Source organism: Rhinolophus sinicus, chromosome 17 (assembly GCF_057876585.1).
Source record: "Rhinolophus sinicus isolate RSI-liver-muscle chromosome 17, RSI-T2T, whole genome shotgun sequence".
Lineage (NCBI taxonomy): Eukaryota > Metazoa > Chordata > Mammalia > Chiroptera > Rhinolophidae > Rhinolophus > Rhinolophus sinicus.
Window position 1 is genome coordinate 48,095,838 of NC_142517.1, and position 14,442 is coordinate 48,110,279.

Genomic DNA, 14,442 nt, shown 5'->3' on the forward strand with positions numbered 1-14,442 from the left:
GAAAAGAGATCAAAATTTTTAAAAAGGCATCAAACATTAAAAGAAAAAGAAAAACAAACACACAAAAAAACCCAACGGAAAAATTACAAATTAGTTTTACCTAATCACCATGCATCTGAGGCACGTACTTACCACACCATGAACCTCCAGCTTACCCACACACGGAAAACGCACAGTATAGTAGCACTACTGCTCCGATGCCTCAAGGCAAATATGTAGAGAATAGATTTAATCAAAGTCTCAAGTGTAAGGCAGCACAGCGGGTGTAAGAAACAGGTGTCCAGAAAACAGTGTGAACGTCACTCTCTTACCTACTCTGCTTAGGTACACACTAGCAAAACAACCACGGCTGCCACCCCAACACTTGCCACACACTGTACACTATAAACCAAACTTAAAATGGACTCCAGGTTATGCTCTAAAAACCTCAACAGTCCTCTAGTTTCTTCAGCACTCATTTGCCACAGAACCATCAAACATGTGACAACTGCCTCCAGGCGTTGGTACCGTCCCCAGCAGTAGTTCAACAGCCTATGTCACACAAGGCTGCTCTCGCCCACTCACAGCACTGAGAGACACACCTTTCTGAACCAAGACTGTCCTTTCACGTCACCACACAGCAAAGGAGCACAGTCCTGTGCAGAGCCGGAATCATTCAGTTTCACCCCCACCCCAGAAAAGCAAGCCAGTTCCATTTCACACTGGCAGTGCGGCCCCTTCATCCTTCCAACTTCTGACAAGCCACCATTCACTCCAAAATCAACTGTTCCCTTTCAACAGACCTGAAGGCATCTCTAAGGCTGCTAACTAGCCCAAAGGTGAGCACAACCCCTGCAACAGAACAAGAGTGTTAGAGCTGGCCATGGCTGGGCCCCTGGAGACTGCCAGAAAGGATGGTTAGAACTTACTGGTCCACTGAAGCCAGCCAGCTGCGTGATCATCAGGCACACGATGGAGAGGATGAGCCTGGTGCGGCAGAAGATCCACACGACCCTTCGGAGGGAAGCAGCGTCTGGCCCAACTTCATTCAGTTCTTCTTGCCACAGTCTCTCTAGTCTTAACAAGGGCACATGTCCTCCGTTACACATCTCCTCAGGGAACATACATACCCTAGCTTTCCTCCTGACATCACTTTTTGTCTCCAGCCTTTGCTACCACGCGTGCAAGTCTTTCCTTTAAAATTAAGTACATAGTCTTCACCTTCGAGAAACAAATACCCTTCCCAGGTGACTACATATTTACCCTGCATAGCGAGCCTCTCAGGATACAGAAACTGATGAGAACAAAAGTCCACCCAGAAAGATTATCCCCGAATAGAATTTGTTTGTGGACAAGAACTTCCTTTCTCAAGGGTCCCCAACCCTTTCTCAAGGATCCTGTGGTGAAATGTAAAGATGTAAACTAGATTTTAATCATGATAATCAGCTACCACAAAAATGTATTCTGTCACAAGGCAGCAACATAATCTCCCTGCAGACTCAGGAAAAGAAGCGGGGCTGAGAGAGAGAGAGAAAGCCCGTGGTTAAAACAGGATTAAAAGTGAAATAGGAGATAAAGCAGAAGAGCAAAGAGAAAGTCATCCCCAGGCTACCCGCCTTCCATCAGCTAGCTCAGATCCTAAAAGGACACAGAGGTGAGAACTTCACACTGCTGGACCCACACTCCTCGCTCAGGCCCTACGCATCCGGTATGTGGGAGGCCAGGGTGGACCAGAGACGCCTACCTTCTGCTGTTCACGTCGGAAGACTCGTACTTGGACAAAGACCACACATCGTCCATTGAAAGCTCCCGCTTCTTGTGGGCCAAGCGGGCCAGGGGAGAAAGCCAAGAAAAAGTCATACAGGAAAAGAGCCCTGCATTGTCCACTGGGTGCTGGTGTCTAAGGAGAGAAAACCCAAAGCACAAGACTGTCAACACACATGGAGAGGCCAGCTGGCATTTATAGTACACTGTTTAGTAAACAGAGCTCCTGACTAAAAACAGGGCTCCCCAGATGGTCTCATCTTAGCCCGAACTTTCGAAACTGCTTATGGTGCTTCACAGGAAGTCATTAACCAGCAGAGCTTGGAAGTAGTCCGAATGGGCTTACTTGGAAGTGGTCCGAATGGGCTTCAGAGCACCTAAGCTGTGATGGTACTTTCCTTTGGGGTGTTCCTCATCCAGGATTCTGAGCTGAGAATGCGTGGAGACATCCAGGGAAAGGCCCTCAGCTCGGGCTGCTGTTTCCAAGGCATCCTGGCATTCCAACTGTTTCAACACGTGGGGAGAGAAGGCCAAGCACGGTTAGTGAACATCAGAAAACAGACAGGAGCAAGGACATCTACCTGACACAACAGCTCAAACTGCAAGCCAGATTCATCTTCACTGAGAAACCTCAAGGATCAGGGGTTAAGCACTAATGTGTATGATGTGAACTTGCTAAGAACATTTCACCAGATACTTAAAACTTCTAAGCTAATACTTTTGTGTGTGTGTGAGCATTTTAAGGTTCAGAAAAATGGTGCAGAAAGCACAGAGCGTGCCCACATACCTCCTCAGCTGCCCTCTCTCCGCCCTGTCCGTTTCCCGTTACGAACACCTTGCATTAATGTGGTACATGCGCCACTGATGAACCAATACCAGCCCACCTTAACTGAAATCCACAGTTCACCTTTAGAATTCACAATTTGTGTTGTACATTTCAAAATTTATATATAATCACCAAAGTGTTTTATCTTACAGTTCCCAACGTGGCCTGATCGTCAATTACTTCACCACTAACTGTAAAGTCTTTTGCCCATTTTCTATGACAAAAAATTCAAGATCGCCACCAATTAAACAGCCCTGTCATGCAGACAGACCAGGATGTACACATGCCTCCTGTCTTTCTCTCTTGTCAGCAACATGGTTCTCACCCCGGCTGCACAGCTAAAGAACTCCAATTCCCAGATATCTGCAGCATGAAGCAGAGGGTCTCATGAATTGAAATACAAAGTTATACATATTTGCTACAAAGCTTATAAATACCAATTAACCAGATTAACAAAAATGCACGTAATTCAATGTCTGACTATGGCAGAAGAGGTTGGGCCAAGAACCAGGACACGTCTATCCCCATTTACTCTAAAAGTAACTCAAAGTGTATGCCTTCCTGGTGCAGAAGCAGAAGCATTATTTTCCTCAAGAAAGGCTTATAAATTCATCATCCTTTTCTTGCATTATCACAAATATTTCCAGCAATTATTGTGAAACAGAAAGTAAGCCTAGATCCCCAAATCAAGAGGGAGTTGAGAGCTGCAGTACCTAACACACCGTGCCTTACACAAAGTAGAGTCTCTATTGTGGCATACCACCCAGAACAGAGGCAACTCAAATGTGAGCTGAACTGAAAGGGCAGAATTCATGCATGGGGTCATAGGCGTCCACGCCTAGAGGGATCGCTCCTCAAATACGACAGCTTTAGCTCACAGCATAGTCACAGCTAGGCGCCGCTGCTGCTCAGTATCGGGGAAACAGGGAAGCACATTCCTTTCCTTCTGTCAAAGGCAGGGCAGACTAACACAGCAAACACAATGACAAATGAGTCAACATCAAGAAAAAAATTAACTTGTACAAAGTCCTTAGGTATAAGGGGAACACTTATCTAGTGGTTAAGGACATTGGTACCTAATAGTGAACTAAATAAATAAAGACTGCTGAGATTCAAGTACTTGACAAAGGTGTCTTGTTGCGTTTTTAACCTTTAGCTGCCTATAACCACAGGGAAGAAAAGAAAACCATTGTGTTGGGGGCAGCGGATTAGCCTAGTTGGTTAGAGTGCCGTGCTCTTAACAACAAGGTTGCTGGTTCCATCCCCACATGGGTCACTGTGAGCTGCGCCCTCCACAACTAGATTGAAACAACTTCTTGACTTGGAGCTGATGGGTCCTGGAAAAACACACTTAAAAAATAAATAAAAGTTTAAAAAACAAGAAAACCATTGGGTTGATAAAGGAGAAAGTTACACTAAAAATACAAACACACCTACTATAATAAGGAAGGAGAAACTGGGAATATGTACAAAATAGGCACAGAATGTTACAACAACCAGCCTCATTTGGATATCCAAAGCATCAGAGGTGACAAAACAAAATTACACTTCAAGGGTACATTGGATATCTGCCAAAATGGATTACATGCTGGGCCATAAAGCAAACCTCAACCAATTTCAAAAGACTGACATTATACAGTGCATGGTCTCTGACCACGTTGGAATTTAATTAGAATTCAGTAACTAAAATAACCAAATATTCCAAATATAACCAAAAATAACCAAAAATATTCAGAAATTATGCAACCCACTTCTAAATAATACAAATTAAAGACATCAAATGGAAATCAGTAAATATTCTGAGCTAAATGGTAAGAAATTATAACACCATCAAAATTTGTGGGACACGGCTAAAGCAGAGCATAGAATGAAATTATGGATGCTTTAAAAACATATATTAGAAAAAAAAAGAAAGTGAAAAATCAGCACTCAGCTAGGGCTTAGCAAAATTTTCTAAAATGGGCCAGATAGTAAATATTTTAGGCTTTGTGGCCCAAGGATATTACGTAGGTATTTACATTACAAAAGAAAACAAATTTCCACAAAATGTTTACTGACAAAATTCAAAATACAGTAATAATAACTGAGTACTTTTGTGTGTGTGTAATAAGGGTCTATTAATGAGAAGAATTCCATTCTTTTACACAGGGAATAACATTTCATTTAATTGAAGTTTAAAATGGTTTTCCCTTTCATCAAAATCGATTGCAACAATCTTCGTCGGTTAATGCCGATTCATAACGAGATTTTACAATTTCATCTTTGAAAATGTCTTTTCACATGGATAGGTACTGCCAAATACTGAAAAGCACTCCATGAGTATACGAGTTGGTTGAGCATATTCATCTTTTTGAAAGCATTATAGAATTCTATTAGATTTTTCTCTTGACATTTACCTTTATCATGATATTACTTTGCAGATTAATCGCTTCCAATTGAAAGTTGGGTGGAAGCTACTGAATGGCTCAAATAAATGGATTTTTTTATCATGGCAAAATATATATAACATAAAATTAACCATTATTACCATTTTTAAGTGTACAATTCAGGGGCATTAATTATATTCACAATGTGTACAACCATCATCATTATCTATTTCCAAAATAAATGAATCTTAAAATATGCAAATTTCCTTTGTACTTCACTGAAAAACACTGCTAGAACTGTAATTTAAGTTCTTATATACAGAGGATGCCAAAAAAATGTATACACATTTTAAGAAAGAAAAACTATATTAAAATTGTAATAATATATACCGATAAAAAAAGATGAATGTAAGTCACGTTTGATTTATGCAATTACAAGAGATGCTCAAAGTGGTTACCATCAGCATAATTTTAATAGTTTTTTTCCCTTCTTAAATGTGTATACATTTTTTTGGCACCCTCTGTATATATCCACTACAAATTTATATAGGAATGGAGAGCTCACTTCTTGTTTTAACTTTCAACAGTACAAAAAATATATAAGGTAGCTTGGCGTTACTTATGATTCAAACATTAGCTGTCATGGAATTTACTTTATCACAGTACCATTTTATATTCCCACCAGCAAATGTATGGGAGGCCCTGTTTCTCCAAATCCTCATCATCACCTCTGATTGTCATTCTTTTTTATGTTAGCTATTTGAGTAGGTATGGCTTGGTGGTATCTCATCCTGATTTTAATTTGCAGGATTTTAATTTAATTTAATAAGATGTTAATGATGATTAACATCTTTTCCTGTGTTTATTTGCCACCCATGCATACTTTTTGGTGAAGTGTCTGTTCAAGTCTTTTGCCCGTTTTCTTTTTTGTGTGTGTGTGCCTGTTTTCTAAGTGGATTATTTTCTTAATGTTGAGTTTAGAGAGTTCTTTTCTATTACAGATTCAAGTCCTCTGTCAGATGATTTGCAAATATGTTCTCCCATTTTATGGCATGTATTTACCTTCTTAATGGGGCAGTCACAGAGCAAAAGTTTTGAACAAGCTTAATTTACTGATTTTTTTTTCTTTTATGGATTGTGCTTTTAGGATCACGTCTAAGACCTCTTCATCCAATCCTAGGTCATGAATAATTTCTCATGCTTTATTCTAAAAGTTTTATAACTTTACATTTAGATCTATGATTCACCTTGAGTTAATTTTTGTATATGTTAAGATTTAGGTAAAGGTTAATTTTTTTGCCTGTAAGTGTCCAATTGTTCCAACTCCATTTGTTGAAGACTACCATTTCTCCATTAAAATGCCTTTGCACCTGTTAAAGTCAGCTGGTCAGACTTGTGTGGGTCTATTTCTATACTCTATTCCATTGCTCTATTTGTCTATCCTTCCACTGATACTACTAACTTGATTACTCTAGTTATATAATAAGTCTTAGTGTAGGGGTGTATGACATCTCCAATTTTATTCCTCCTTTTCAAAATTGTTTTAGCTATCCTAGTTCTTCTGCTTTTCCAGAAGAACCTAGTTCAATATTTATAGAGAGTTTTATGAACATCTTTTGACATTATAGCATCAGAAAAGGAAAATTTGGTATGCCATCGATTAGTATTCTTACATGAGAATGGCATAGTAGCATTAAGAGGAAACTAAAATCTTCATATCTTCATTCATTGTTTCAACAAATCACTTATTAAGCACCTATGTTCACGACTGTTCCAGATGCTGGGAATAAGAATATGCCAATTGCTATATGTATAGTACAGTAATTTCATTTTCTTCACTTCCAAAATGCCTAGTTACAGTTTTCATCAAAACCTATGAAAAAAAAAGTGAACAGACTTCACAACAAAATCCTCTTATTGTATGAGTATTATTCCTTTGACTCTATATATAACAATGTCATGTTCCACAACCTCCTGGGTAGTTAAGTTATTTCCTGTGCAGAAGAATGCCAAATTCAAAGGCTCGTCAAATGAGAGTTGGCAGGCAAGGTTTCATTCTCCCAGGCGTATCATTAGTACTATACCAGCATTATTAAATGTCTGTAAAATAATAGAGACCAAGGGCTTTTGTACAATTCTTTTATTTTAGAACAAGGCACTCAGTATAATGTTATCCTGGCGAAGATAAACCCCATAAAAGTGTTTGAAATAGCACTAATCCTCCAATTTTCATATACTAAAACATAGAGTAGGAATTCCCACAGTAAGGGCATAGAGAAGTCTCTGTTGTTGATCTAAGAAAATCAAAAGTTGCCACTCTAAGCAACCAACTTTCCAAGGCACATCCCATCTTTATTCTACTTCCCAAATTGTTAATTTTGTTGTCATATCTTACTCACTGCCTCGGTGAGAACAATGAAATATCTAATGGAGACGAGAGGATCCTCTGCTTTGAAGGAAACAGTGCTGCTCCATATCTGCAGCTACCATAGCTCCTTCAGAGATCTCTCTCTCAAGACAATAAGCAACAGGTATAATATTTATTTAGCTGTTGGCAAGAACTCTTGTCTGTTAAAATAACATCATCAAGAAAATCAAGAGAAAATCTTCTTCCTATTTTCTCTATGGTCTTAAAGTATCAATACCTCCACAGGCAGAATTTTCCCATAGTTGGGGGCTATTGTGCAGTATAGTGAATTTGAACATGGATTTTAGAAGACAGACATGGGTTTGCATGCTGATTCTACCACCAACCTTCAGTATATTAATGAGCCACCTTAAGCACCAGTGTACTTATTTTCACAATGGTGTATGCGCCTACCACATAGTGTTGAGAGGAATTAATAGAATAATGGAAAGTGCTTAGCAAAGTATGGGATATATTATAAACCCTTAATATGTATTAACTATATTACCCCAATTTGTCCATCTGATAAACTAGACAGCCTATCTCAACTATTTCTTCTTTCCTTTAGATTTTTGAGACTCTTTCAAGGTTAGGAAATTTATTTCCTTCTTATTATTATTCCCTGCACCTATACCACTGCAGCGGGATGCTTCTGGTAAGAGCTCCTGGAGGGCAGGCTGTCTCACTTTTGTTTGCATCCCCGGCCTAGCACAGAGTTTGGCACCTATTATTCAAATGTCAACTAAAATATCTTCATGCTGCCTCATTATCTGCAACAGTGTCACTTCATGCTGCACGATACACCACTGAGCTCTTAACCATTACACTTCTCTTTAGATTATCCACTGTTTTGTTTATTGTTAATAATATAATAAACAATTATCATTTGGTTTTTTTTCTCTTTTAGGATTATTTAGGATAAATTCCATCCGTGGGATTACAGGATTAAAGAGTGTAGCTCCTAGCAATTAGATATCTATCTAGTTTGCTCAATTAAATTTATTACAGAATCTATACTCCAGTAATACTGCAAAAGAGAACTGCTATTGGCTTTAGGACTCACAGTTCTCTTTTGTTGACCTGAGGCTGCCTCTCTCTCACCTACTCTGGGACATTAGCAAGAAATAGAGGAAGCTAGGGCAATCTTCCTTGTCTATAGCCAGATCTCATGACTAGCATGTTGTCTGTAAAGGCAAACTGCTTACTCGAAGGTGACAGGAAAATTTGTTCAAATTAATGTATAACTAACATGGTATTTACTATGTGCCAGGCATTGTTTTAAATGCTTTACAGATACTAACTCATTTAATCCTCATAACAACCCTATGAAGCAGGTATTGTTATTTCTCCCATTTTACAGCTTGGGAAACTGAGGCACAGAGATGTTAAACAGCAGCAAGGATTTGAATCCAGGCTCCAGAGCTGAGGCACTATGTTAGGTGCTTTTAAAAGATAAAAATATGAAATCTTTTAGACAGCTCTCCACTAAAATAAACTACGACTCTCTAACTCTGACTATCCTACTTAACCTTATTATAAGCGACTGGTAGTTTCCAAAGTCAGAATCAAAAGTACATGAACACTAAAATGTAAATAAACTATTTTACTTAATTGCAAAAATGCACTTCCTGATTGTTACTAAAACCAAAGATGAGTAGATGCTAAAAGATGGATACATTATAGACTGATATTTAAATACAAAATAAAAGCATCTTTATACTACCCCGGCAGCAACTGCACAGATGTCTCAGACGCATAATCATCTTGTTGGATGCCTAATTTCTCTTCCTCTCTAGGCTTCCTAAAAAAGCTTACCTGGCCAAGCATGCCAGGAAAAACAGTAAGTCTGTTTAAAGGTAAAAATAAATTTATCCTACCACATTAACATTCTGTCAAGTGAGTTATCAACATTCTAAGGCTGAATGGATTAAAAATGGAAATGAACCAAGAGAAAAGATTTAATATATTCCAGCTAGAAGGGCTTACTATAGGAAGACATAAGTAACATAACAGGGTAGGGGCAAGTTAGTCAGTGAAAATTGTTGGGACCAATAAATCCCAGATTGGAGATGAACTAAGTGATATTCAGGTTTCATACCATACATTAATCCATCTGGAATTCACCCCAAAAAGTTACATAAAAATGATAAAATAAGTAGGTGAGAGAAAATTAAATGGCATATGTAGCCCAGCTATGGAAGGGAGATCGCCTCCATTTTTTCCGAAAGCCAGAAACTATCAAAGGTAAGATGGATGGGTTTAAATACAAAAAGGAGGGCAGCAGGTTGGTTCAGTAGGTTAGAGAGCTGCGCTCATAACACCAAGGTCGCCGGTTCGATTCCCACATGGGCCAGTGAACTGCGCCCTCCACAACTAGATTGAAAAACAAAAAACAAAACACAAAAGAACCACTTGACTTGGAGATGAGCTGCACCCTCCACAGGTAGATTGAAAACAATGACTTGACTTGGAGCTGATGGGTCCTGGAAAAACACACTGTTCCCCAATATTCCCCAACAACAGCAACAAAAAATGTAAATACAAAAAGCAAAACTTTTGAACAATGAAATTATAACTAAGGGGAAGAGGAATAAAGTTAAACGACTGACAAGGTAACTAATATATTTTGAACAGCCAGCTTTTTGGAAAAAGACAAAATTTTATAATCCATCATTCAACAAGTATTTGTTGAGGGACCTACTGTGTACCAACCAGGTACTGCTCTAGGTGCCAGGGATGCAGGAATGAACAAACAGACCCTGCACCTCAAAAATCACTGCCTTTATGCTGGTTACATTCTAGGATTTAGAAAAGGTCAAAATCCAGAATAATCTACTAAATTGGTTCAAAAGCTTTTATCTCTCAACCTCTAAATTCAATGTCACCAACCAAACAATATAAATTAAATTTTAAAATACAACTATCTTAATAAAAATAGAGCTAAAAATCCAAGAAAAGGAGAGAAATGTAAGAAATGTGTCATCTTAACACTGAACCGATTTTTAATACACCACAGTACTCAGGAGAGCAAACTGGTACCATGTCATGTTTTTCATACTCTTTGTCTCTATAACTCTACTGTATAAAGGAAAATCTTCCAAAGAAAAAAATAATTTAATCCAGTGGTTTACTGGGAACTAAATGCCTAATTCAAGATTAATGGGTAAACTACATTCAATTTGCACTCTAGCTCAGGGCTGTCCAACAGAAATACAATGCAAGCCACAAGTGTCATTTAAATTTTTCTAGTAGCCACATTAAAAAAGTAAAAAGAAACAGGTAAAATTAATTTTAATAATATATTTAACCCAATATATACAAAATCTCATCTGTTTAATGTGTAATCAATAAAAAACTATTAATGAGCTATTTTACATTCTTTTTTTGTACTAAGTCTGGCTGGCTAAATAATAGGATCACCAGGGGAAATCCAGTGTGTGTTTTACATACACAGAACATTTCCACTTGGACTGGCCACATTTCAAATGCTCGTTAGCTACGTGCAGTTCATGGCTACAGTACTGGACAGTCTAGTCTAGCAGTTCTCAAGTGAGGGTGATTTTGCTTGCCTAGGGGACCTCTGGCAATGTTTAGAAACATTTTCGGTTGTCACAACTGGAGAGGTGCTACTGGCAGCTAGTGGGTAGAGGCCAGGGATGCTGCTGAACATCCTACACTGCACAGGACAGCCTGCCCGTCCCCCCGCCCCCAAACAAAGAAGTATCTTTGTTTGTCAGTCATGCTGGGGTAGCCCTAAATAGTTAAACAGCTAACACAGTACTTGATATACGCAAATCTAGGAGAATGTATTTTATGAGAACTGTTTTTTATGTTACAGTGCTTTAAATCCTTCTTAGAAGTAACTTTTTAAAGCCTCTTCTGAGAACAGATGAGGGCACCCATTACCCCTTCTTCCTCTTAAGGGGCACTACAGACTGAAAGGTTTTCCACCACCAGATGACACGGTCACAGAAAGAGGTGTCTGCAGCAGTTGATTCTTTCCAAAGGGAAAAATACTGCTTGATCCGGCAGTTGAGAAAACATTAAACAAAGAAATACTACTGCTGTTTATATCTTCCTGAGGACTACATGGCTAGGAGACACTGAGCATTTCTTTCCTACCAAGGCGATGCAGATGGAGCAGGGTGGGGACACTGGGGACAATGAAATGCAGCTTCTGCTACGATTCAAACAAGGGTCAAGGAAACATAGTCACATATGTGCCCATCTGGTGAGGGAAACATGGAACATTCAATCCATAAGCAAACAGAGATGCTTGCACAAGAGACTGCCTGCTCCGTGCGTGCCACCACCATGCCCGTGGCTGTGACAATTAGTTCACCTCCCACACTGCAGGGACACCGCTTATCTGGTTTGTCCCATCTCATTTTCACAGGCAGCCAGAGCAGAATATCTGCTGACAGGTCAACAACCATGGGCTTTCCACTGCATGGAGGCCGTCTGGGACAAGATACCAGGGGCCAGAAATCACTCTCCAGACTGAACAATCCCTTCCTGACAGCAGGACAACAGCAGGGTAGCTTCCTCAGCCTGGAGACTGAGGATTCATCCAAGTTGTTCCTGAATGCAGAGATGGCAAGCATCGACTGGTAACGCACAGGCGCCTCGCAGCTTCCAAGGGGATTAAAGGGCAATACCCCTGTCTGGCACGCCCAACAAAGAAAGCAGTCCCTGGGGCACAATCAGAATAGACCAGGCCTCCGATCCTACAGCATATTCTGCCTCTCCTCTCCTTAATTCACAAGATCTTAACACAAGCGCAGAATGGGCAGCCTCTTCTTACAAACCTTTCTGGACCAAGTAAAAGCTCTTCTGCACATGTCCCAGTCCTAACAGCTGCCTTTGTGACAAACATCTCCAGAGACTCATTTTTAAGGGAAACTGTTGTACTATCAGATACAGGTTTTGAGAGACTCAAAATATTAAAAATTAAATTAAAAGGAAATTAAAATTTTCTTTTAAATTAAAAATAAAAAGTTGATATCGTACTAAGACCAGCTGACATCAGGCTTTCCCATCTTCCCTACCTCCCACAAATTAAAGAACCCTACCAAGGACATTTACTCTCCCAAGTCTCATCTCATCCTTACTCCAGTGAGTTAACATGATCCTGACCATCTCAAGCTCTTCCCTTAAGAACCTGCATGCAAATGGTGGCCACTTCAGTCAAGAGGGACAGCAAAATTCTGGAATGTAACCTTCATGGGGAGGAAGCAAAACAGAGTAGAAGGAATTTACTATTCAGTCATGGAACCTACCGCTCAGCAGCTATGAATTCACTTGGGCACCTCATCTGTAACCATCTGTTCACTCACCTGTAACTATGCTGTCTTGCCTCACGCTGAGGATTAGCTATTAATAAACCAATGGCTCTATCTGCACATCACCACCATGGGTCAAACAGGTATTTTCCCACAGTTCAAAATCTAGCATTACCCTGTAATCAGCAAGAATTTGAGTTGTTTCGTAAGCTAACTTCCAAGGAATGTATTCAAAGTTCCTATTATATTGGGGTGTGAGATTAACTCTGTTATTACAATAATAAGGTTTCAAAAGATTAAAATAAACATGAATCACAGGGGAAAAAAGCCTTACAGGAAATACTTAGGGTCCCCTTGGTTGAGAGGATAGAAGAGAGAGCATTCCATGAGTTTTAGGACAGAGTTTCTCAGCGCTGGCTACACAACAGGATCACCAGGGGAGCTTTTAAGCAGCATGGATGCCTGAACCCTACCCCAGAGACGGATTTAACTGGGCTAGGATAAGACCCTTTAAAATCAACACTTTTTTAAAGTTTCTTCAAGTGATTTTAATGTGCAGCCTGGATTGACAACCATTGATTTAGATAGTAGACTGTTGGTCTTTTGTATTTGACAAAAATCCCTTCAAGATTTTCAAGCTTTAGCTTAAAAAAAAAAAGAAGTCAAAATGTAATTTATAAATAAAACTTCCTTCAGTGCTTAGTACCATGTGGGTGCCCATGTTAATGCTTATTGTAAGACATCAGTGGTTCCAACATGTGACCCCTTGTATTGCAGAAGCTGGAACTGCTGACAACAATGAGAAGCAAACACGAAGGGGAAGATTTCGGCAGTTTGGCTATTTTTCTACTGTGAGAAAACAACAGTTAAGAAAACTAAGTGACTGCTCAACACCATATCTGCCTTGGTAAACAGAAGTTTTCATCAGATATAACAGTTAAGTCGATTCTTTGAACAGCAAATTCAAAAAATAATCTCAAGTGACTTAAATATATGTATATAGTAGGTTGGTGCAAAAGTAATTGCGGGTTAAACATAATTGTAAAAACCGCAATTACTTTTGCACCAACCTAATAACATCTAATTATCTAAACAGGCTAACTCTCTAAAAAGGGGGTGGGGAGGGAAGGGAGAGACCAGCTTCATTCTGCTAATTCGTGGACTTCAGTGCAGCAAATTAACTTCACATCAGTCTGCAATTTTGATATTAACAGGTTCAACCATTGCAAAACCTTCCGGAGGCCGTTTCCTTTTCTGGCATTGACTGACCTCTGTATTTTTGATTAAGAGAACGAGGGAAAGAATGGTGAGTTATTATTAAAGAAAGCTTTCATAGAGGCCTACCTAAATGCAGAACCAAAATTTTATTGAAAAAGTTTTCATTAACCATTTGTAACTTTCAAGTTAATCTATCTTAACAAAATAAAGACAGGTATTTAAAACTACTTAAAAAACAGGAAGCTAGTTCCAATACTCATCTTCCTTTTTAACAGAAAGCTCTTTTAACTCATGCTAGCAGGCTATATTTATTTCCCTTAAGCAGCATTTCCTAGGAAAGCAGCAGCGGCCCTGCTGCAGATGGCGTAAAAGAGCTCATGATCAAGGCCAACCTCAGGAGACCCAGGCACTGTAGATTCAGTCACCACGCACTAAAGCCACTTGGGCTCTGCACCAATAGCATCACTGTTGTCATCTCCACCAGAGAGCTCTGGACTGCTATTGGAGACCAACACCTGGCACCAGGCCAGATACTTGTATCATATCCATACTGAGTTCTGGAAGGCTTTATGGATGTCTACAGGGAAAAGAACAAAAAAG

General features: G+C 39.4%; 1 protein-coding gene across 6 annotated transcripts in view; it reads right to left on the reverse strand.

Annotated features, from left to right (window-relative positions):
* The window catches only part of ABCC5 (ATP binding cassette subfamily C member 5), a 78,193-nt gene that overhangs the window by 54,228 nt on the left and 9,523 nt on the right, over nucleotides 1-14,442 (reverse strand). For all 6 annotated transcript variants that reach the window (XR_016019738.1, XM_019735793.3, XM_088794190.1 and 3 more), the window contains exons 3-5: nucleotides 2,090-2,247; nucleotides 1,724-1,879; nucleotides 909-1,056 (exon numbers count right to left, since the gene is read on the reverse strand). Coding sequence is in view for 5 of the 6 variants with exons in the window: in XM_019735793.3 (XP_019591352.1) it covers nucleotides 909-1,056; nucleotides 1,724-1,879; nucleotides 2,090-2,247 (462 nt within the window). In the remaining variant the exon portion in view is untranslated. The remainder of the gene's footprint in view (nucleotides 1-908; nucleotides 1,057-1,723; nucleotides 1,880-2,089; nucleotides 2,248-14,442) is intronic.